Raw genomic sequence first — 25,664 nt, forward strand, 5'->3', positions numbered from 1 at the left:
AGTGTTTGCTAGGATGCTGCAGAGATAGTGAGTGCACTTACCTTCGAATATTTGATTGAAGAAGTTAGAAGTAGTCTTGCTGGTGATGGCTGTCGTTGGTCTGTGCCGGTGGACAAGTACAGGGTGAGTCGCAAGTCCCAGGACACGGTTTTAGCTAGTTGAACAAGATTTGTTTATACCATGTACTTATACTGTTTTGTGTCCCCTGTCGCACCGCGGAGCAAAAGGGGGACTATGGTTTTCCCCTCCGTCCGTGTGTGCGTGCGTCCGTCCGTCCGTGCGTGCGTGCGTGCGGACGTGCGGACGTGCTTCGTGCGTGCGGACGTGCGTGCGTGCTTCGTGCGTGCGTAAGCGAAGGACCGAATTCTAATCTGGTGTGTGGGTGTATCTACGCATAAGCAAGAACGCTATTGAAAATTGGGTCGCCACGTCAAATGCCAAGATGGCCGCCACCATATATATGTCTGAACATTGTGAGCGGAATATCTTGAAAAATAAGCGAAGGACCAACTTCTAATTTGGTGTGTGGGTGTATCTCGGCATAAGGAAGAACGTTATTGAAAAATGGGTCGCCACGTCAAACGCCAAGATGGCCGCCTCCATATATATGTCTGAACATTGTGAGCGAAATACCTTGAAATATAAACGAACTACTAACTTCTAATCTGGTGTGTGGGTGTATCTAGGCATAAGGAAGAACGCTATTGAAAATTGGGTCGCCACGTCAAAATCCAAGATGGCCGCCTTGCGTCTCCCACTTTGCCAACTCTCATCACTTCACTGACTGGGGACCTAGGCGTAACGCTTGTTTTTTCAGATAATGAAATAATACATTGAACCAAGATGGCAGACACCAGTCCATTCACATTGGAAGAGAGGCTGGTAGCAGTGGTGTGGTACCATGAGAAGAGAGATACAAACAAGATGATGACACGGGTACAAGAAGACTGAGGAGCATTTTGGAAAACCAGCACCGTCAAAATGAAATCTTCATCTTTGGGGAAAAAAAGGAATTTCAGACTAGAAGTGTACTCGACAACAAGCCCAGCGGATGACCACAAATTCGGGATTTGGGAATTTAAAACATTAAAACATCCCTTCTCAGATCTACAAAAAATCATTACGGAAACATTATGCAGAGTTGTATGTTTCGTATTCATCGTTACGTCGCACAATGAAAGAAGATCTTCACATGAAAACATATAAACCAACTGTCATTTGTGAATTGTCAGATGCAGATCCTGAAAACAGGTTGACATCTTGTGACTGTGGTCAAACTTCTGTGGTCACCGCAGAACATCACATGGCTAGGGTTGCATAAGCTAGGGTTGCAGAACATCACATGGCATCTGTTGATGAACTGAAGCAACGCGTTCAGGAAGCATTTGGCACCATAACACATGGTATTTTTGCACCATAACTCATGGTATTTTGGTACCATAACACATGGTATTTTGGCACCATAACTCATGGTTTTTGGCAGCATAACACATGGTATTTTGGCACCATAACACATGGTATTTTGGCACCATAACTCATCGTATTTTGGCACCATAACTCATGGTATTTTGGAACCATAACACATGGTATTTTGGCACCATAACTCATGGTATTTTGGCACCATAACTCATGGTATTTTGGAACCATAACACATGGTATTTTGGCACCATAACTCATGGTATTTTGGCACCATAACTCATGGTATTTTGGCACCATAACACTTTTTTTTTTTTTTTGTTTTTTTTTGTTTTGTATACTGAATCGAGGCTCGTGAAAGAGCTAACATTTATTTCACAAACAAATCAACCAGACAAACAAAATATACAAAAAGAGGGAGCGGAAGACAAGATGGGGAGAGAAGGGGAAGCACACAACCACAACATTTGAGAGCAGGGAGAAGTGTGGGAGGGAGAGGGCTTGGGGGTAGGAGGCGTGGGAAGGGGAGGGGGGGGGGGGAGAGGTATAAAACACAAGGGGACCGAAATTAGCGGGGGTAGAAAAGATCAAGGTTTTGGATGGGGGAGGATAAGAGATGGTGGTGAACAGCTGTTTTAAAGACCTGGAGGGTGGAGTGGGATTGAAGAGAGTGAGGGAGTTTGTTCCAGAGGCGGGAGAAAAGAGGAATGAAGGAATGAAGGAGTGAAGGTGAGCAGAAAGTCTTGATTTTGGCAGTTTAACCATAAGAGGGTTGCAGGCAGATCTTGTGCGACCTGTAGGAATATTTGGGGGACAGAGCCCAGAGAGGGCTGGGGGGGGCAAGGCCAGAGAGGAGTCGGTAGAAGACGGAAAGACCACCAACCTGCCTGCGGTGAGTGAGTGAAAGGCCCTTGGAGTTAGCTTCATCGCGGGAGATTCCAATGATTCTGAACGCTTTGGTTTCAACAGCGTGAAGACGGGCTAGGTGTGAGGCAGGAGCACCAGACCAGAGGGGAGAGCAGTATTCCATAGAGCTGCGGATGAAAGCCTTGTATGTGGTGAGGAGCTCAGGTGTGCCAAGGAAGGACTTCGCACGACGGAGGATGCCCAGTCGGCGACTGGCTTTGGAGGCCAGATTTGAAATGTGGTTTTCCCAGGAAAGATCATGGCAAATAGTGAGACCCAAAAGCTTGAGTGACAGAACTTCTTGGAGAGGATTATTCAGAAAGTGGATGGGAGGGTTTTCCAGTCGGTCTTTTCGGAGAGACATCATAAGAGTGTGAGATTTATCAGGATTGAAAGACATGTTCCATTTGTTTGCCCAGTCTGTGATTTTGTCCAGGTCTGCAGAGAGTGAGGAGGCTGCAGACTGCCGATCTGAGGGATGAGGAATGGAGCGACAGAGAGTAGAGTCGTCAGCAAAGAGATAGAGAGGATTTTCAATAGAGTCAGAGAGATCATTGATGAAGACCAGAAAAAGCACAGGGCCCAGAACACTACCTTGGGGAACTCCAGCCTGAACAGGAAGAGGAGATGAGAGAAACCCATTCAGGGCCACACGTTGACTACGACCAGAGAGGAAGTCCGCCAGCCATGCGTGGAGATTTCCATGGATACCAAAGGAGGAGAGTTTGGTGAGCAGAGCAGGGTGCCAGACCGTATGGAAGGCACGTGAAATGTCAAGGGAGACAACTCTAATTTCCTGTTTGGCGTTGAGGACCTCCATCCATTGTTGAGAAAGCAGAGGCAGCATGTCCAGAGTAGAGTGACCAGGTCTGAAACCAAATTGATGATCAGAGATCAAGCCATTGGAGAAGAGGAAAGATTTCATATCTGAAGCAATGATGGATTCCATGACTTTGCTGATAATTGGGAGAAGGCTGATTGGTCTGTAGTTGCTGGGATCTGTTTTTGCACCTTTTTTGTGCAAAGCGGTGATGTTGGCTGATTTCCAAGCAGATGGCAGATGACCTTGAGCAAAAGAGAGGGTGAAGAGAACAGAAAGAGGGAGTGAAAGAGCGGAAGAACATGATTTTAGGACCCGTGGGCTGATGCCGTCAGGACCAGTTGCAGAATCAGAGGGTTGACAGAAACTTTTCCACCTTGTCAGGAGGAAAGGACACAGAGTCCTGGAGCAGCTGGGTACGACTGGGTACGGTGGGTACAGAGAGGGATGGGTTTGGGACACAAGATTTAGAGGCAAACACAGAGTTGAGGCATTCAGCTTTTTCACGTGCGGAGTCAGCCGTTAAGCCGTTTGAGGTGAGGGAGGGGATGGAGGGGGAACAAACACCAGAAACAGATTTGACCAGACGCCACCAGGATTTGGAAGAGGGAGACAGATAAGAGAGTTCGGTCTTGAGAACGGTGAGATATTGTTTCCTGGCTCTCCTGAGGGTGGACACACACTTGTTTCGGGTTTTGTGAAAGGAAATGAGATTTCTTTCCGTTGGATTTGCTTTCCAGGAGACGAAAGCAAGTTGTTTCAGGGCAACAGCCTCACCACAAGATTCCGTGTACCATGGACGGGAGGAAGGGCATGACAACTGAAGACGAGATGGGATAAATCTGTGCATGAGAGAGAGCAATTTACTTTGAAAGAATTCCCAGGATGAGTTGATGTCAGAGGCGGTAGAGATGGGAGACCAGTCCAGATGATTGATGGCTGCTTGAAGACCGTGCCAGTTGGCCTGAGTGAAATGCCAGACTCGTCGACGCTGAGGAGGCTCTCTGAGAATGGTCATGGTCTCTCAGAATGGCTCTCTGAGAACACATGGTATTTTGGCACCATAACTCATGGTATTTTGGCACCATAACACATGGTATTTTGGCACCATAACTCATGGTATTTTGGCACCATAACACATGGTATTTGGCACCATAACACATGGTATTTTGGCACCATAACTCATGGTATTTTGGCACCATAACTCATGGTATTTTGGTACCATAACTCATGGTATTTTGGCACCATAACACATGGTATTTTGGCACTATAACTCATGGTATTTTGGCACCATAACACATGGTATTTTGGCACCATAACTCCTGGTATTTTGGCACCATAACACATGGTATTTGGCACCATAACACATGGTATTTTGGCACCATAACTCATGGTATTTTGGCACCATAACTCATGGTATTTTGGCACCATAACTCATGGTTTTTGACAGCATAACACATGGTATTTTGGCACCATAACACATGGTATTTTGGCACCATAACACATGGTATTTTGGCACCATAACTCATGGTATTTTGCAACATAACACATGGTATTTTGGCACCATAACTCATGGTATTTTGGCACCATAACACATGGTATTTTGGCACCATAACTCATGGTATTTTGGCACCATAACTCATGGTTTTTGGCACCATAACACATGGTATTTTGGCACCATAACACATGGTATTTTGGCACCATAACTCATGGTATTTTGGCACCATGACACATGGTATTTTGCACCATAACTCATGGTTTTTGTCACCATAACACATGGTGTTTGGCACCATAACACATGGTTTTTGGCACCATAACACATGGTATTTTGGCACCATAACTCATGGTATTTTGGCACCATGACACATGGTTTTTTGGCACCATAACGCATGGTATTTTGCGCCATAACACATGGTGTTTTGCGCCATAACACATGTTTTTTTGGCACCATAACACATGGTACCATTGCACCACAAGTGGAGAAAAATTATCTTGTGCCATGACCACGGTGGATGTCATACGGATACACTTGATGTCTAAGGAGGTATTATAATTGTTGTATTACTGTCATATTTTTACCCCTATTATTATGTATAATTGTTATTACTATAAAATGTTTAGTCCTGGGGCTTATGGCTCACCCTGGTAGATGGTATAAACAAATCTTGTATAAACAGCTAAAACTGTGTCCTGGGATTTGTGACTCTCCCTGTATAACAATGGATGAAATCAACAGGACGTTGATTGAGTTATGCCTCTCGTTTCTTTATTTCCACAGCGGTTAGCATACCTCAATCAACATTCTGTTAATTTCATCCTTTGAATCATCGAGTGCGAGTTTGATTTCTGACCCCACTTTAAATTTTGATTGGTGCTTCGCAGGTTGTGCGTTGCATCACAGAGTCCCCCGGAGGAATGTTAAAACCAAAAAAAAAACCTCGCCCCCAAAAAAACCCAAAAAAAAAAACCGAGTGTCGGCGCTGCTACCATTAATTCGTGGATGCCAATGATCGCAGGGTGTATTTTGCAAAGAGTAAGAAAGTTATCAGCAGCACAAAGAATAAATGAGAAATTCATGCACAAGTTAGTTCCAATCGAACACAAATTCTGGCCAACCAGTTCGTGAAAGACTTGGGCCAAACCTCGCCCATCAGCCGACAGCACAATAACGTGGAATGAATTGGAGGTATTGAAGTAGTAGTATTAGACAGTAGTATTGCCTGGTTTTAGATTTTCTGATTTCGTACCAGGGGGCGTCCCAGGGGATCAAAGATGTCCCAAATCAGCAAAGAACTGAACTACAATCTCAAAAGATGACTGTCAGCCCACTCAGGGCTGACATATAATGACATATAATTATATATATATATATATATATATATATATATATATATATATATATATATATATATGTATATATATATATATATATATATATATATATATATATATATATATATTTTTTTTGTATACAAGATCGAGGCTCGTGAAAGAGCGAACATTAATCACACAGAAAGACAAACAGACACATAAAACAAATAACATCGGGAGCGGTAGACAAGATGGGGAGAGAGGGGGAAGGACACAAACACAACATTTGAGAGCAGGGACCGAGAGACATGGAGACATGGAGACATGGAGACATCGAGAGATCTGTGGGAGGGAGAGGGCTTTGGGGGGGAGGCATGTGAAGGGGTGGGGGTGGGTGGGAGAGGTATAAACATATGGACACTGCCAGGATTTCCAGGAAAGAAGTTGGGGAATTTCAAACAAGGTGGATCTGGGGTGAATTAGTGGGGGTAGAAAAGATCAAGGTTTTGGATGGGGGAAGATAAGAGATGGTGGTGAACAGCTGTTTTAAAGACCTGGAGGGAGGAGAGGGATTGAAGGGAGTGTGGGAGTTTGTTCCAGAGGCGGGAGAAAAGAGGAATGAAAGAGTGAAGGTGAGCAGAGAGCCGAGATTTCGGCAGTTTAACCATCAGAGGGTTGCTGGCAGATCTTGTGCGACCTGTAGGAATATTTGGGGGACAGAGCACAGAGAGAGCTGGGGGAGCAAGGCCGGAGAGGAGTCGGTAGAAGACAGAAAGACCACCTACCTGCCTGCGGTGAGTGAGTGAAAGGCCCTCAGAGATAGCTTCATCGCGGGAGATTCCAATGATTTTGAAAGCTTTGGATTCAACAGCGTGAAGCCGAGCCAGGTGTGAGGCAGGAGCACCAGCCCATAGGGGAGAACAGTATTCCATTGAGCTGCGGATGAAAGCCTTGTATGTGGTGAGGAGCTCAGGTGTGCCGAGGAATTATATTATATATAATATAATATAATATATAAAGCTCTTTCTAACCATCAACTGACTATAAACCACCTTTAGAGGCCATTTAAAGGTGGTTTATAGTCAGTTGATGGTTAGAAAGAGCTTTATATATTATATTATATTATATATAATATAATTCCTCGGCACACCTGAGCTCCTCACCACATACAAGGCTTTCATCCGCAGCTCAATGGAATACTGTTCTCCCCTATGGGCTGGTGCTCCTGCCTCACACCTGGCTCGGCTTCACGCTGTTGAATCCAAAGCTTTCAAAATCATTGGAATCTCCCGCGATGAAGCTATCTCTGAGGGCCTTTCACTCACTCACCGCAGGCAGGTAGGTGGTCTTTCTGGATCAAGACCATCATATCAAGACATCATCAAGACCAAATTCAATCATAACCATCAACTGACTGAATGACTGATATTAATGTTCAGTACTTTCCGGGTGTTGTAGAAAGCTGAAATTTGGCATGCCAACCGACATCGAAGCCGGTACACCGGGAAAAAATCACATAATTGTCGGAAAGCATCCGTAAATGAAAATGTACATTCAAAAAACCGTAAACGCATGGTAAAAAAAAACAAATAAAAACACCAATCAATATCTAGCGTTTGAAAATTGTAATTTATTTAACTGTAAACTGTGAAATAAACATGACAATAATATCCGTGAATGAAAAAAAGAAAAGGTGTCCGTAATTGAAAATGTATGTAAAAAACAAACAAACTGTAAACGCATCCGTAAAAACAAAAAAAAAACAAAAAAAACCATCAATCAATATCTAGCATTTGAACATTGTAATTACTATAGTTGTAAACTATGAAATAAAAATCTCAATTAAAATTCAAGTAAAAACCATAAAGTGTCTGTAAAATAAATAAATAAATAACCCCACATTTGATATCTCGCAGCAGGTCATAAATCTTCTATTTATTATGTACCACCATTCTATTCATTCATTAAATTCATGAATTCATTATTAATAAATTAAGTCATAATTCATTTTAATTATGAATTAATAAATTTTATTTTATATTATTATTAATTTATTAATTATTTAATTTAAATAATTAATTATTCATTTATTAATTTTTATTAATAAATGAATTTTATGAAATAATTCATTCATTATTCATTCATTAAAGCATTATATTAGTATTAATGTGAAGAGATTTGCACGAAGCACTGTTCATTTTTGCTTACACACTGTGTAAGCATAAATCACTTGTGTATTACATAAGCATTACAGTGCCTTCAGAAAGTATTTGCACTCCTTGACTTTTTTCACATTTTGTTGTTTTACAGCTTGAATTTGAAGTGGATTAAATTTAAAAATTTTTTGTCATTGATCTTCAAATAATTCCCTATAATGTCAAAGTGGAAATTTGTTTTTAGAAATTTTCCAAAATTATTAAAAATGAAAAGCTGAAACGTCTCAAGTTAATAAGTATTCAACCCCTTTGCTATGACACTCCAAATTGAGCTCAGGTGCATCTAGTTTCCTTTGATCATCCCCGATATGTCTCTACAATGTGATTGGAGTCCACTTGTGGCCAATAACATTGATTGGACAATATTTAGTAAGAAACACACCTTTATATATATAAGGTCCAACAGTTGACAGTGCGTGTCCGAGTTGAAACTCCATGGAACTTTCCGCAGAACTCCGAGATAGAACAGTGAAGAGGCATAGATATGGGGAAGGGTATAAAAAATTTCTGGAGTGTTGAATGTTCCCTAGAGCACAGTGAGCTCCATTATTAGGAAATGGAAAGAATATGGAACTACCCAGACTCTTCCTAGAGCTGGCCGTCCAAACAAATTGAGCAACCGGGCAAGAAGAACCTTGGTCAGGGAGGTGACCAAGAACCTGATGACCACTCTGACAGAACTACAGAGATCCTTGGCTGAGATGGGAAAATCTGCCGGAAGGCCAACAGTCTCTGCAGCACTTCACTAATCTAGGCTTTATGGGAGATTGGCCAGACAGAAGACACACCTGAGAAAAAGGGGTCAAATGGTTTAGGAATGACCGGGATGGAGGTCGAGAACTGGGCAACTCCTCATCCATAAAATATCCCATATGGTGGTCTGCGTCTCAGCCTCTCCTAATCAAACTCCTACCGCATGGCTTCTCGTGCCGACCCCTGTTTTTAACTAAATGTGGAGGTGTGAAAGGTGGGTGTCTGGTCCCTTGAAGCCAGGCTTGCGAAAAATCCAGGTAGGTGGAACTCGTTTGCCTTGGCCGACAGTCTGCCTAAGAGAAGGACAACTGTGATCTCAAACCCGGGTGGGTTGAGCTCGTTAGTCTTGGTTGTCAGTTTACCAAAAATGGGGGTGGAGGACTGTTGTCTCCAAGCAGACTAGTTCACCCCTCCCAGCCATTTTTGTTCTGTGAAGAGACTTTTCTATATTTGTCTTGTTTCAATCCAAGGGGCTGGTTGTTTTGCTTTTGTTTTCTTTGTGTCGCCCCGACCTCGAGTGGTCCTGTAGGGTTTGTGGCGGGCAATATCCCATAAAAAGGTGCATGACAGAACACCTGGAGTTTGCAAAAATGCACTTGAAAGACTCTGCGAGCATGAGGCAAAATATTCTGTGGCCTTATGAGACAAAAATGTAACTCTTTGGACTGAATGAAAAGCACTGTCTGGTGGAAATCAAGTACCCATCTAACACCATCCCTTCCGTGAAGCATAGTGATGGCAGCATCATGCTATGGGGATGCTTTTCAGTGGCAGGGACTGGGAGACATAAGGATAGAGGGAACAATTAATGGAGCCAAATACAGGCAAATCCTTGAGGAGAACCTGCTTCAGGGTGCAAAGGACCTTAGACTGCAATGATGATTTACATTCCAACAGGACAATTACCCCAAACATACAGCTGGAAGGGAAGGGCTTCAGAACAAGAACGTGAACGTCATCGAGTGGCCCAGTCAGAGCCTTGACTTGAATCGCATTGAGAATGTGTGTTAAGATTTGGAGATTGCTGTTCACTGACACTCCCCATCCTACTTGACAGAGCTTGAGAAAATCTGCAACGATGGGAGAAACTCTCCAAATCCAGAGTGCAAAGCCGATCCAGACATACCCAAGAAGTCTCAAAGCTGTAATCGCTGCCAAAGGCACTTCTATGAAGTATGGATTCAGGGGGCTGAATACTTATGTAAATTAGATATTTCTGTATTTAATTTTTTTCTGTAAAGTTTTCAAAAAAATTACACTTTGACATAAATAAGATTGTATTATGTAAAGATAATATTAAAATAAATAAATAAGATATTATTTGTATTTTGTGTAGATAAGTGACAAACAAGTACAGACACATTCAAAGTACACCGACCCCATCCCAAATAATTAAATATCCTACAGTGCGGCATTGCCGGGGCGCCTCTGGTGCCCGGTAATACTGCAGTGCAGCTCATAGAGACTGCATTGGGAGGGAGAGGTGTACAATAATTGATTGATTAATTGTATAATTAAAATCAATAAAAGATTATCACAAAATATTTTCTTAATCAATTGGCTAATAGCATAACTAAACCACTAGTGCTTAATCCGAAGATGTATCTTTTAGAAATTTAATTAAATAATTCATTAATAAAAAATAAAAAAATTAATTGATTAATCAATAAATAATTAATCGATTAAATGATTAATCAATAAATCAAAAATATCCTTGATAGCCACATCACTTGGTCACTGTCTTGTCTAAATATTAGCTTCCTAGCTCAAAAGGTGCCTGAGATATTGGCCAAATGAGAAAGATAATAAATAAATGATTAATAATGAAAATAAATAAATAATAATCATTAAAAAATTAAATTATTAATCAATTCGGTCATAGAACACATAAACCACCACCATTTCATTAAAAAAATTTTTTGTCATTAATCGAATAATTAAATAATTAATCGATTAATTGATTAATTGATTAATTAATAAATCAAAAATAGCCTTTGCAGCCAAATCACCTGGTCATTGGCATGTCCAAATATCAGCTTCCTAACTCAAAAGGTGCCTGAGTTAATGGTCAGAAGAGAAAGGAAATTTGATTAATTAAATAAGTACTTAATTAATCGCGAATAATTAAATAACTCCTCAATTAATTGATTAATCAAAAAACAAAAAATACCCTTTTTGACAAAGGACTTGCTCACTATTGTGCCGAAATTTCAGCTTCCTCGCTCAAAGGATGGCTGAGATATCGCCCAGACAAACAAACAAACAATAAAACAAGAAAGCAAGAAAACAAACAACCAGAGTGAAAACTGAGTACTCCCTTTCAGCGTGCGTCATTGCCGAGCCTCCTTCGGTGCCCTGGCAATGACGTTATGCAGCACCTGGGGATGGCATAGGAAAGGTGCAGTGTACAAAAATCCATTTAAGCCATTATAAATTCAGGCTGTAACCCAAAAAATAGTGTGAGAAACTCAATGGGTGTGAATACTTTCTAAAGGCATTGTAGGCATGGAGGACATAAGACACAATATATAGCCTACGATCTCCAACTCAAAATTGATGGGAAGCAGATCACGTATATCGTCAGTCAACCCATAAGATTCCTCGGAAAGCTGATATACAAAGATTTGAAAGATGATAACTTCAGAGAAATAGTCAAGATGAAGCTGGTAGCAATGTTACAAACGACCAAGAAAAGCAATCTGTCTGGAATCATGAAGATGTGGGTATACAACAATGCAATTGTGCCAAAAATGACCTGGGAGTTCACCATCTATAACTTCCCAATATCTTACATTGAGAGTCAAGAGGCAACCTGCAGCAAGTACCTGAAAAGTTGGGCAGGTGTAAGCAGATGTACTTCCAACAGTGCCCTGTACAGAACCAGAAAAAGGTATGGTCTTCAACTGAAACGGCGTAACACATCCATGAAATGTATGCAGGTCACCAATTACCACCTTAACAAACATTCCAGGGATGAAAAGACCCAAACACTGCACAGAGAGTGCTTAGAAACAATGAAAAACAAGGCTCGGTGGAATGGTGTGAAAGAGTTAGTATGGAAGGAGCGACACCTTATCCTGAATGAGATGTGCAGAGGTCAAACTGACCGAGCAGGCTTCGGCCACAGGAAAAATCGAAAGCTGATAAGAGACATGACTAGAAGAGAACACAGGAAATGCCTTACTAATTTTGTAAAGGATATCGACAAGGAATACATGTTGGTCTACCTGTATGGATGTGCTAAACAAGGACAGTGGTTGAGATGGGACTCTGACATACAGACCGATACATCATGGAAGAAACTCCTCAATGTATGGACACCGTAACTGCTGTCATTCCACATCAACGCTATCCACGACCAACTCCCTTCCCCAGCCAACCTAAGATTGTGGGGCAAACCTAACCTTGAATTGTGCCAACTGTGCCATCATCAACATTGCACACTGCTCCACATCTTAAATGGGTGCAGCTACTCTCTCCAAAATGGAAGATACAACTGGCACCATGACCAAACCCTAAGAGTGATTGCATCAGGCCTGGCTCCTTATATCAAAGATGCAAATAAGAACACCAGTATTGTATCAAAGCCAAACTCCATTCCCACCATTGCATTCTGTACAGCTGATGGTACATCCTACAGGAACCAAGCTCTGCCACTTCCACAGGCAGAAACACAGGACATCCTACAGAAGGCTAATGATTGGATGTTTCTGATTGATGAGGACCATAAGCCAATAGCGTTCCTTCCACAAATTACGGAAACTGCCAAACGGCCTGATACCACCATCTATTCGGCAGTAACTAAGAATGTGTTACGGATCCGTCACTTCCGCCTTTGTTGTTATTATAAACTAGTAGGATTTTTAGTTTCAGGTAATATTGTTGTTAAGATTTTTGCGTGAAATGGAGATGACTTTAGCAAAAGGTGAAAATAAATGTTTGTGAAGGAAAAAGGAAGACACGGCAAAGAGGCCGGAAGAGGAGAAACAAATTGGCAGAGAGAGGAGGAGATGGCTATGAGAGAGATAAATCCGTAAAGTCGCATCGGGGCTGCGAGGGGACTTTTTTGATATTGGTCGCGAATGAGTTGAGGCTTCCCGGGGGAGGGATTGCCTGCGACATCGTCCTATATTGCAATTGCAATTAAACCTACGTTTTAGGTTTTATCACTAAGTTTGAGTTATTGTTGGAGAGAAATCAAGCGCCTCCATTACAGGCCGATAGGCCATTTTGTCCTCGAAGAGGTTGTCCGTTTGGTGCATCTTGTTTTGTCTTTGGGATTCCCATATCGACATCATTGTGTTGATCGCCGTTTGTTTTCATGTCGGCTCAATTCCCATATCAACCTCTCACCTCGTAACTCCTCGTCCGCCGCCATGCCGATGCCTGCCTGTTCTTGTCATTCTGCACGACTTCAACCAGCGTGGGGTTTAGTGCACGGACTTTGGGGAATGTTACATTCCACTCATGTTTGTCGTATCGTGAGTTTATTGCTTTGAGAGCATTGGGGGAATGATGGTACCATCACGTGTATTGTTCGTTTGATGCAAGTGACATTTTCATTGTACTTTCTTTCATAGTGTTATTATTGTGTATGTGAGAGTTCTTAATACAATTGCTTGATTTGTTCTACAATTGCATTGGTGTGGTTTTACCATGGTTTATTAGAAAACGCAAAATAACAAATCTTTCTTCCGCGTTCCCTCTCGAGACTCTGAGGTGCACCGTAACTGGGGTTCGGGGAGGAACACGTAACAAATGTCATCATTATTGAATTGACAGTCCCGATGGAGGAGAACCTGTCCAATGCATATGCCAGAAAGAAAGGCAAATACGAAACCTGGTAGCTGATTGTGAACATAGAGGATGGTCTGGAAACTACTTTCCAGTAGAAATCGGTAGTAGAGGATTTTACAATACATCTTTCAGCAAATGCCTTGCCCTTTTAGGCATCCCAAAAGGAAAGAGGAAGATTATTATGGGCACTGCATCCAAAACGGCCCTTAGAGTGAGCTATGTCATTTGGCTATGCAGAAGCTCAAAGGCCTTCAGACAAATAGAATTAGTGCCCACACCAGAAATATGCTCTGAGGACCGCTTTAACCCACCACAGTCTGGTCTGAAGTCCAGAAACCTCAGAGTATAGTTTTGAGTTTTGTATAGTTTCAGATTATTGTTCCAAACAGAGATATTCTACAACAAGGTGAAGATTTTTTTCCTAAAGTCATCTTCATTATTTCAGGAGTGCTCGTCATAAAAGGGGTGATTGGAAAGCTCCGAAGATGACTTTACTAGTGTTTCACCAATGAATTACCCAGCTGTTCACTGCTGTCTCAGGTCATCCCCCATCCCCGATGTCTCTCCGAAAAGACCGACTGGACAACCCTCCCATCCACTTTCTGAATAATCCTCTCCAAGAAGTTCTGTCACTCAAGCTTTTGGGTCTCACTATCTGCCATGATCTTTCCTGGGAAAACCACATTTCAAATCTGGCCTCCAAAGCCAGTCGCCGACTGGGCATCCTCCGTCGTGCGAAGTCCTTCCTTGGCACACCTGAGCTCCTCACCACATACAAGGCTTTCATCCGCAGCTCAATGGAATACTGTTCTCCCCTCTGGGCTGGTGCTCCTGCCTCACACCTAGCTCGCCTTCACGCTGTTGAAACCAAAGCATTCAGAATCATTGGAATCTCCCGCGATGAAGCTAACTCCAAGGGCCTCTCACTCACTCACCGCAGGCAGGTTGGTGGTCTTTCCGTCTTCTACCGACTCCTCTCTGGCCTTGCCCCCCCAGCTCTCTCTGGGCTCTGTTCCGCAAATATTCCTACAGGTCGCACAAGATCTGCCTGCAACCCTCTTATGGTTAAACTGCCAAAATCAAGACTCTCTGCTCACCTTCACTCCTTCATTCCTCTTTTCTTCCGCCTCTGGAACAAACTCCCTCACTCTCTTCAATCCCACTCCACCCTCCAAGTCTTTAAAACAGCTGTTCACCACCATCTCTTATCTTCCCCCATCCAAAACCTTGATCTTTTCTACCCCCGCTAATTTCACCCCAATTCCTCTTTTTTGAAATACCAACTTCTGTCCAGGAAGTCCTTGGTGTCCTTGTGTTTTATACTTCTCCCTCCCCCCCCCCCCCCCCCCCCCTGGGCCCTCTCCCTTCCACACATCTCCCTGCTCTCGGATGTTGTGTTTGTGTGCTTCCCCTTCTCTCCCCATCTTGTGTTCCGCTCCCTCTTTTTGGGTATTTTGTTTGTCTGGTTGATTTGTTTGTGAAGTAAATGTTAGCTCTTTCACGAGCCTCGATTCAGTATACAACAAAAAAAAAAAAAAAAAAAAAAATCCATACTCATGATCTCTTCTACCCCAAATGCCCAAATGGCCCCATTTCCAAGCACTCCCTTTTTCCAGGTTATTGTATTTCCTCACCAGACTCCCTCACCTCTTTTTGTTTGTTCGTTGTCAGTTTGTTTATTTCCTTTTCTGTTTCATCCCCACTTTCCCCTTCCTCATCTTGCCGTGTTTCATCCAGCTTGTGTGCAGCTTTTCCACCCCATGTGTCAAATTCTTCCCCTTGATCTCAATCTCACTTCTCCTCTGCTGTTGATGTTTCCCCCTTTACATTTGTTCCCTTACATTCTGCTCGAGCTCTCCCATGAGCCTCGACTATGTATACAAATTTTTGTTTTCATCCTCGTTCTGAACACCAATTTTCAACAAAGGAGGTTTATTGAGTTATTTATTTATTCCTCTCCATTTTCACTCTTGTTGCATTAATCCTTTGTCCCTTTATATTTCGAACAAAGGAAATGAACATTAATTATGGATTGTACTCTTATTCCCTCTATCACCTGACAGCGAGCCTCGGATTCCAGTCTAATGTCAAAGTGCAATAAATCAAATGATGAAACTTTTGATTTTGATCTAAAAATCATCCCGTTGAAAGTGGATGGCACAGTTCAATAAAGATTGTGACACAACATGGAATGTCATCTGTGGTTATATAAGGCTGATCACGAGGTCACGTGATCATAAGACGATGAAAGGCAGCCAATGTCATGTCAACTAATTGTCTTTGTCATTTCAACGTCACAGACAGCTAACTTTATGCGTAATTGCGCTTCCCATTTCAGCTCTCCATCAGGCTGGCACAAGCTTGTAATTAACACCGAGCAGGGAGGGACGTGCTTGTACAAATTAGCATCCATCGCCAATTCGAGAGGAATATATAACCCGGAGGTTTGAGAGCCTGCCAGAGAAGCCATGAGCTTTGGAGCGAACAAAAGGTGCTGTGTATGAAAAGTAGGGTGACGGTAGATTGTTGTTTTTGATATTGTTGAGAGCACCAAGTTCAGTTTTTTGTGATACTTGTGCTGTAGGCGTATATGGTACTGCAGTATGACGTCAGAGTTTAGCAGTGTTTAATCCTCTACAGTGCATTTAAACTCGAAGACTGGTAAAAGAATTGGTTTTCCAGTATGAGGGCACAGCATTCACTACATTGAACAACAGGGAGAATTGCTTATACATGTCCCCTACTGAGGTGATATGTCCTAAGTCCAAAATTGGCATAACTCTGTGAAACATCGGGGCAATACCCCTGGCGCTCACCTGGTGGAATAAACAGTATACTGCACTGACTTAAGTTATTTAAAACCAATTTCAATGGTTGCTAGAAGACAGGGCAGCATGTACAATCATACTAACATAATCATAAGACTTTAAATAAACAAACAAACAAAAAAATCTATTTTGGGGGGCAACCCCACTCCCACCCCGTGTGCCTCCTCAGACCCCAATTTTTTTAAATGCCAGGAACAAACTTTGGTACAACACAGGTGATTAAGGTTGTGGTCAAGTTTCATCAGAATTGCATGCGTAGTTTCTGAGAGGAAAGCAAACACCTATTTTGGGGGGCAACCCCCGCGTAAACCCCAAAATGGGCAGATTTTTTTTAATGCCTTGAACAAACTTTGGTACATCACGGGTGGTGAAGGTTGTGGTAAAATTTCATTGAAATCGTGTGTGTAGTTTCAGAGAAGAAAACAAATATCTATTTTTTGGGAGGGGTGGGGGGGGGGGGGGGTCAAATCTGGACTCACTTTGACCCCCGTTAGACCCCCCTAAGACACCGATTATTTTAATGCCGTGAACAAACTTTAGTCACAACACAACAAATATAATTTGTGCCAAATTTGGTCGCAATCCCATCAGCGGTTTCGGAGAAGAAGTTTCAAGTGTTTACGGACGGACGGACTGTCGGACGACGCGCCATCGCATAAGCTCCCCTGAACTTCGTTCCAGGTGAGCTAAAAATTGGGGAAATGCCCTGAAACTCAAACTTGTTCTGTAACTTATCATAATAAAGCCAGGTGCCAAGTTTTATTTGAATATGTTGAAGGGTATGGGAAAGAAGTCTGACAAACCACAGGTGGGATGGACGGACAGACGGATAGCAAACCGATATAGTCCCCTCCGGTGATACCGGTAGAGGACTAATAATCGCACAGTACATCTCATTTTGTAATTTGATCATACATGTTCAGTGCTGAAGTGCACAGCATGAGATGGAACACATGCAGTACACTTAGAGCACATGGAAAGTGCACACGTCACGTAAACAGCATATAAATGAAGGACAGACTAAATACAAGCTGTAGAATTGAAGGACACACTCATTCACTCATCCATCTGGCAAGTCATGATGTGATGTGACCGTAACTATCATTCTCGAGTCTGCTCGATTGAGTCGATTCGTTAGGTTTCCTATACAATTACATTGTATAGGAATACCTTTTGTTTCTGCTGAAGTTCTTTCTCATTATTATTCTTCCACCCTATTTTTCACCTCCGAAAACTTTAAAATTAATTTTCTCAGCAACCGCTGGTCCGATTATTTTTCTTTTTTTTCTTTTTTTGTTTGTTTTTTGTATACTGAATCGAGGCTCCTGAAAGAGCTAACATTTATTTCACAAACAAATCGACCAGACAAACAAAATATACAAAAAGAGGGAGCGGAAGACAAGATGGGGAGAGAAGGGGAAGCACACAACCACAACATTTGAGAGCAGGGAGAAGTGTGGGAGGGAGAGGGCTTGGGGGGAGGAGGCATGGGAAGGGGGGGGGGGGGGGGAGAGGTATAAAACACAAGGGGACCGAAATTAGCGGGGGTAGAAAAGATCAAGGTTTTGGATGGGGGAGGATAAGAGATGGTGGTGAACAGCTGTTTTAAAGACCTGGAGGGTGTATTCCACCTTTTGTTTCGATTTTCCAGTTGAGATTTCTGCTTAAACCAGGTAATCCAAAAACTGTATGGGATTCCTCTTAACGGGACACGGTGCAGAGAGAAAGCAGTGCCTGGAGAAAAGGAGGAAGGAAGAAGGATTGTAAAGGTTGAGAGAGGATTCAGGAAGGAGTAGAGGTCAGCCGGCAGCTAGAGGTTTGGTGATTTGCCGCTGGAGCAAAAGGGAGGAAGACAAGGTGGGCCGGGAGGCATTGGGGGTCGAGTCATTTAACACAGGGGGTGGAATTGGGATAAAATGACAAGATCCTCTGGGATAAGCTAATCAAGGGTTCACATTGTGTTCGGCCTACGCTCATAGCTTCGCACCCTCTCACCTCTCACATTTCCTCTTGATTTTAAACCTCGGCAATTATATAGCAGCTGCCTCGTATTCTCAGCTACTACTCCCAACCACGCCTGGTTCTTTCAAAAATCGGAATAGCAACCATATATATATATATATATATTTGTTATTCCTCAAAACTCAAAACTCAAAACCTCAAAATTTTGTTATTCGATTTAATATTCCTCGAAACGCAGCTTATTCTCTTATCTGGATACGTATTTCACATCGACAATATACGGATTGAGACGGTGAGATTACTGTCGCAAGAAAGTGTGACGGGGCTGAAAGAATTGGAAGGGAGAAGGATTAAGGAATAAACTTTGCCGCCTTCTCTTCCCCACCCACCCTTTTCCTGTCATTGTGTGCACCGAGTGACCAGGCAGTCGGATTGTCGGGAGGCCGAGGGCTTGTCTGACGGTAGTTTTGCCCAAACCATTTTGTACATCGGTGAGAGGTTTGCTGTGTAATAGTGACGGTTGCTTGGTACTTGTACGCTTAAGGTGCCGAGGAGTCGATACAAGAAAATAGAAAGGATTTGACGGTGGAACACTCAAGGTATGCATGGTCATTGGTCATCCACCTGCTCTGTCTTTGTTTCTGTCCTTGATTGTTGCCAATGTGAACTTTGTGAAATCATCAATTTGACCATCGGCCCTTTTTGCTGGTGATCTATGGTCATACTTTGAGGTGACCGTTCTTGCCAGTAGGCTTGGCTAGTATTTATCCATCCCTTCTACCTTACTGACAACTTACTTCAATGTATTTATTTATTTTTTAGCTCCGCCACTAAAGGTGGATGGAGGTTATGTTTTCACCTTTGTCTGTTTGTCCGTTTGCTTGTTTGTTTGTTTGTTTGTTTGTTTGTGAACAAAATATCTCCAAAAGTTGAGGACGGATTCGGACGAAATTTGGCAGCGATGTAGCGTATGTGACAAGGACGAAATTATTAGATTTTGGTGAAGATCCGGATTCGGATCCGGCTACGATAATTTTAAGTGATTCTTCACCGTTGGGAGACAGGGCCAAAAATGATACATAGCAGGATATCTCAAAAAGTTATGGACGGATTTGGACAAAACTTGATGGACCGGTTGGGTGTCTGACAAGGACAAATAGTTTCGATTTTGGTGAAGATCGTAATATGGATTCGGATATGACAATTATTTAATTTTCTAAGTGATTCGTCACCATTGGGAGATTGGGCCAAAAACGACACATTGCGGGATTATCTCAAATAGTTATGGATGGATTTGGACGAAACTTGTTGGACAGGTTGTGTGTGTGATGAGGAGGAATTGATTCGATTGTGGTGAAGATCTGAATATGGATTCGGATATGAGAGTTATTTAATTTTTTAAGTGATTCTTCACCATTGGGAGATTGGGCCAAAAACGACACATTGCGGGATTATCTCAAATAGTTATGGGTGGATTTGGACGAAACTTGTTGGACAGGTTGTGTGTGTGATGAGGAAGAATTGTTTCGATTGTGGTGAAGATCTGAATATGGATTCGGATATGAGAGTTATTTAATTTTTTAAGTGATTCGTCACCATTGGGAGATTGGGCCAAAAACGACACATTGCGGGATTATCTCAAATAGTTATGGGTGGATTTGGACGAAACTTGTTGTGTGTGTGATGAGGAAGAATTGATTCGATTGAGGTGAAGATCTGAATATGGATTCGGATATGAGAGTTATTTAATTTTTTAAGTGATTCGTCACCATTGGGAGATTGGGCCAAAAACGACACATTGCGGGATTATCTCAAATAGTTATGGGTGGATTTGGACGAAACTTGTTGGACAGGTTGTGTGTGTGATGAGGAAGAATTGTTTCGATTGTGGTGAAGATCTGAATATGGATTCGGATATGAGAGTTATTTAATTTTTTAAGTGATTCATCACCATTGGGAGATTGGGCCAAAAACGACACATTGCGGGATTATCTCAAATAGTTATGGGTGGATTTGGACGAAACTTGTTGAACAGGTTGTGTGTGTGATGAGGAGGAATTGATTCGATTGTGGTGAAGATCTGAATATGGATTCGGATATGAGAGTTATTTAAATTTTTAAGTGATTCTTCACCATTGGGAGATAGGGCCAAAAACGACACATTGCGGGATTATCTCAAATAGTTATGGATGGATTTGGACGAAACTTGTTGGACAGGTTGTGTGTGTGATGAGGAGGAATTGATTCGATTGTGGTGAAGATCTGAATATGGATTCGGATATGAGAGTTATTTAATTTTTTAAGTGATTCGTCACCATTGGGAGATTGGGCCAAAAACGACACATTGCGGGATTATCTCAAATAGTTATTCGTGGATTTGGACGAAACTTGTTGGACAGGTTGTGTGTGTGATGAGGAAGAATTGTTTCGATTGTGGTGAAGATCTGAATATGGATTCGGATATGATAATTATTTAATTTTTAAGTGATTCACTACCATTGAGTGATATGGCCAACCAGGTGGAGGTATGCTCTGTACTGAGTGCCGTTCTCGTTTTAAATGCGACTCTTTTTTACTTTTCTCTGCCTCTGTCTCCCACCCCAAGGCGGAATGTAATGTTCTTGATCATGGACCCGACTCCGACTGGCAGCGATGAGAGTCAAGGGACCGAGGGAAAGGAGGATGGTAAGAGATGTGCAAGTAGAAAGAGGAGTGAGGAATGTGAAAAAGACGAGCTTCATGAAGAAACCATCTACGATACGATCAGAGCAACTGCGGAACGACCGATGGGGATGAGCGACGATGACTTTGCGAATAGTATTGTCATCAGAATTGGATTTCCTGAACTCCAGCACACGGTACGCTGGGGATGTCCTTTGTCTTTCAGCACAAAATGTTTTTGTGGTTGTGCAAAGCACCTAAACAGCCAACTTTAGCCTTGATCTCAAGTCCTAAACTACAACAAAAACCTTTTCTTAACCCTTATGTCCAAATTGAACTCCAGGTCATCCTCCTTCTTTCCTCCTTTCCTTCCTTCGTCCTTTCTTCTCCAGGTCGTCGCACACATAATACTCAGAATTCAAAAAGCTCACTTTCATATTATACTTGGTTAGTAATCCCCAGGTAATTTTTTTCTTCTCTCAGTGCCTTTGTTGTTTACCCATCGTAGAAATGTTTGAGGTTTAACCTCATCGGCACTGTCTGGGAGGCCAAGCAGCACATTCTACATTCCCTCAGTCGATCACTTTCCGATCCTCTCAACCACGGTCTCTTCCAGCCTGCCTACAATGCCAGAGCCGCCAAGTTTCTGGATGATGGTCGTTTGCTGGTTGACTACCCCCCACCTGCCAGAACCGCTGTGCCTTTTCTTGAGGTACGAAAGTTAATGTTAAGCACATGACAAACTAGAACGGCACTCAGTAGAGAGCATACCTCCGCCTGGTTGGCCATATCACTCAATGGTGAAGAATCACTTAAAAAATTAAATAATTATCATATCCGAATCCATATTCAGATCTTCACCAAAATCGGATATATTGTTCCATGTCACACACACAACCTGTCCACCAAGTTTCGTCCAAATCCATCTATAACTTTTAGAGATATCCGGCTATGTATCGTTTTTGGCCCTATCTCCCAATGATGAAGAATCACTTAAGAAATTAAATAATTTTCATATCGGAATACATATTCAGATCACCAAAATCGAATCAAATCGTCCCTGTCAGATACCCAACCGGTCCACCAAGTTTCGTCCAAATCCATCCATAGGTTTTTGAGATATCCTGCTATGTATTATTTTTGGCCCCATCTCCCAATGGTGAAGAATCACCGAAGAAATTAAATAATTCTCATATCCGAATACATATTCAGATCACCAAAATCGAATCAAATCGTCCCTGTCAGATACCCAACCTGTCCACCAAGTTTCGACTAAAAACCATCCATAAGTTTTTGAGATATCCTGCTCTGTATTGTTTTTGGCCCCATCTCCCAATGGTGAAGAATCACCGAAGAAATTAAATAATTATCATATCCGAATCCATATTCAGATCTTCACCAAAATCGAATCAAGTCGTCCCTGTTAGATACCCAACCGGTCCACCAAGTTTCGTCCAAATCCATCCATAAGTTTTTGAGATATCCTGCTATGTATTGTTTTGGCCCCATCTCCCAATGGTGAAGAATCACCGAAGAAATTAAATAATTCTCATATCCGAATACATATTCAGATCTTCACCAAAATCGAATCAAGTCGTCCCTGTCAGACACCCAACCTGTCCACCACGTTTCGTACAAATCCATCGACAACTTTTTGAGATATCCTGCTATGTATCGTTTTTGGCCTTATCTCCCAATGGTGAAGAATCACCGAAGAAATTAAATAATTTTCATATCCGAATACATATTCAGATCTTCGCCAAAATGTATCTCTTTGTACTTGTCAGAAACCCAACCAGTCCACCAAGTTTCGTCCAAATACATCCATAAGTTTTTGAGATATCCTGCTATGTATCGTTTTTGGCCCTATCTTCAAATGGTGAAGAATCACTTAAACAATTCTAGTATCCAGATCCGAATCCGGATCTTCAAAAACCGAATCATTTCGTCCTTGTCACATACGCTACATCTCTGCCAAATTTCGTCCGAATCCGTCCACAACTTTTTGAGATATTTTGTTCACAAACAAACAAACGGACAGCCAAACAGACAGGTGTGAAAACATAACCTCCATCCACCTTTGGTCGCGGAGGTAAAGAGAAAAATTGTGAAAATCATGTCAAATTTTGTTCATGCGTGGCGGCAGACCTTGGCGTATTTGTGAAATGTTTACAATTTTATCTTGAACGGTGTGCAAGATGTCTCTTTTAATTGCAATGCTTGTGCTAGAAGTAATTAAAAGCAGACACAGTCAACCACCACATTCTGCTTGCCTTCATCACAGTTCATTGCCCGTCCCGGAGGGCCTGCAGCTCTTGACAAGGATAACTCGTGGTCGGTTATTGCGAGTGGAGTAACTGGAAGTGACCTTTGTGTTCAGACAAATCGAGATGAATTGGTTGAAACTATGGTCAGAAAATGTTGACGTGTGGGATGTCATTCTTGTGTTGCATAATGATGTAGAACCTGAAAAATGCATCTTTTGATGAACTCGCGTGCAAAATACAAAGTTTAACTTTTGTTTCTAATTCTTATAAATTTTAAAACGGTATTGAATGAAAAACAGGTAGGGCACCTGATATGTTTGTGGAAGACCCCCACAGGATAAGTATTTGAGATAATAAACGTTTTTTTATTTTTAATATGTAGAGGGTAAAAGTATCAACATGTAGATATAAGTACAGACATATATTTATTGATATATAAAGCTCTTCTTCGACACGCACTCACAGATATAAATGTTTAATACTTTCTAGGTGGTTAGAAGGATGACATTTCGTATACTGATGTAATTTCAGACCACGATTCCAGAAAAAAAATCACAAAACTGTCTGTAAATGTCCATACATGAAATGAGTGAGCAAACGTATGCCTGTGGAGCCTCGCTCCCTTGGCCAGGGGAGGGGCGGAGCTTGGACTGAGACAGCGACACATCACTCGAAAAACCAAGAGAAAGGCGGAGCTTGGACTGCACATAAGGCGGGGCTTGGACTGCACATAAGGCGGGGCTTGGACTGCACATAAGGCGGAGCTTCGACTGCACATAAGGCGGAGCCTGGACTGCACATAAGGCGGAGCTTGGACTGCACATAAGGCGGAGCTTGGACTGCACATAAGGCGGGGCTTGGACTGCACATAAGGCGGGGCTTGGACTGCACATAAGGCGGGGCTTGGACTGCACATAAGGCGGGGCTTCGACTGCACATAAGGCGGAGCTTGGACTGCACATAGGGCGGGGCTTGGACTGCACATAAATAGAGAGCTGATGCTACTCACATATTAGCCTATCCCTTGCATAGCAGGAGACGGGGTCTTGCAATCGTTTGTGTGTGCGTGCGAGTGCGTGCGTGCATGTGTCTATCTGTCTGTCCGGGCCATAACCTTTTTTTTTACGATTTAAGCTATTGTCATCAAATTTTGACCAAAGCTCTATTATGATAATTCAGAGAGGAGAAATTAATAATTTTGTCAAAAGGTCAAAAGGTCAAAGGTCAGTATCACATAAATCATCAATTTTTATCCATTTGACCTGAAATTTAAATTTACCATTTCAGTTTTGTCATCACATTTTCAACAAAGCTTTAGAATGAGAATATGGAGAAGGCCAATTTATAATTGGCCAAAAGGTCAAAGGTCAGCATCACATGAAATTGTTAAATTTAATCAAATTGAACCGAATTTTCAAGAATTTGCATATTGTGTCACTGAATTGGTTCACCAATCAAAAGCTACAAGACGATTGTTTTTTGTTTTTTTACATCTAAAGCTCAAAGGTCAAGGCTGCTTAAAATCATCAATTTTCATTTTGTATATATATATTTAAACTCTTTTCTTCGTTATTTTGGCATACGGAAGAGGAAGGGACGTCTGAATACAAACGGATGCGGATGGGCTTTGCGTTTTCAGATGCTCACTTGCACTTGTAGAACACAAGCACAATCCGGAAGCAATAAATATACTTGCTATGTTCAGTTATGGGTGGGGGAGTGACGCCATTGAGAAGAGGAGAATTTAAAGATTTAAGGGAAAGGAGGAGGCTGGAGCTTGAAATTTCACCCCATTTTGTTTCTATCGAGCCCGGTGCACCGGACTTCTTCTGCCCATTGTGCGTGAAGTGTAATGTGTCTGTTTTCTCATCAAACCATCTTTCTCTGCACCCAAAAGGAAGATTATATTACTTCATGCTTTTTCCAATTCCTCCAACGCATCAGAAAGAGCATACACAATCAGACAGGATTGATTTAACCGTAAAACAGATCGCAGAAACCATGGCAAAATGAAGTTTAATGCGCGAGGAAAGGTTCACACTGATGGGTGCCTTATTCCATGTGAGTATAAGAAACCCATAGGTAGTGACAGAATGGAGAGATTTGAAAGAAGTGGAAGAAGGAAAGTGAAAGACAGAAAAGGAGGCACACCATCCACGTGAGATATGCACACCTTCAAGAGAGTGGAGAATTAGTAAAGACTTGCAGAAGTACCCGGCATTGCTGG

General features: G+C 42.1%; 1 protein-coding gene across 3 annotated transcripts in view; it reads left to right on the forward strand.

Annotated features, from left to right (window-relative positions):
• The window catches only part of LOC137430737 (uncharacterized), a 265,309-nt gene that overhangs the window by 26,923 nt on the left and 212,722 nt on the right, over positions 1-25,664 (forward strand). For 2 of the 3 annotated variants that reach the window (XM_078781624.1, XM_078781623.1), the window contains exons 2-3: positions 21,115-21,367; positions 21,679-21,882. In XM_078781624.1, coding sequence (XP_078637750.1) covers positions 21,125-21,367; positions 21,679-21,882 — 447 coding nt within the window. In that variant the 5' untranslated portion in view covers positions 21,115-21,124. Of the gene's footprint in view, positions 1-18,861; positions 19,109-21,114; positions 21,368-21,678; positions 21,883-25,664 lie in introns of those variants that run through there. The other variant, XM_078781625.1, reaches the window with a different exon arrangement.

This window comes from Myxine glutinosa, chromosome 7 (assembly GCF_964187855.1).
Source record: "Myxine glutinosa chromosome 7, kmMyxGlut1.1, whole genome shotgun sequence".
Lineage (NCBI taxonomy): Eukaryota > Metazoa > Chordata > Myxini > Myxiniformes > Myxinidae > Myxine > Myxine glutinosa.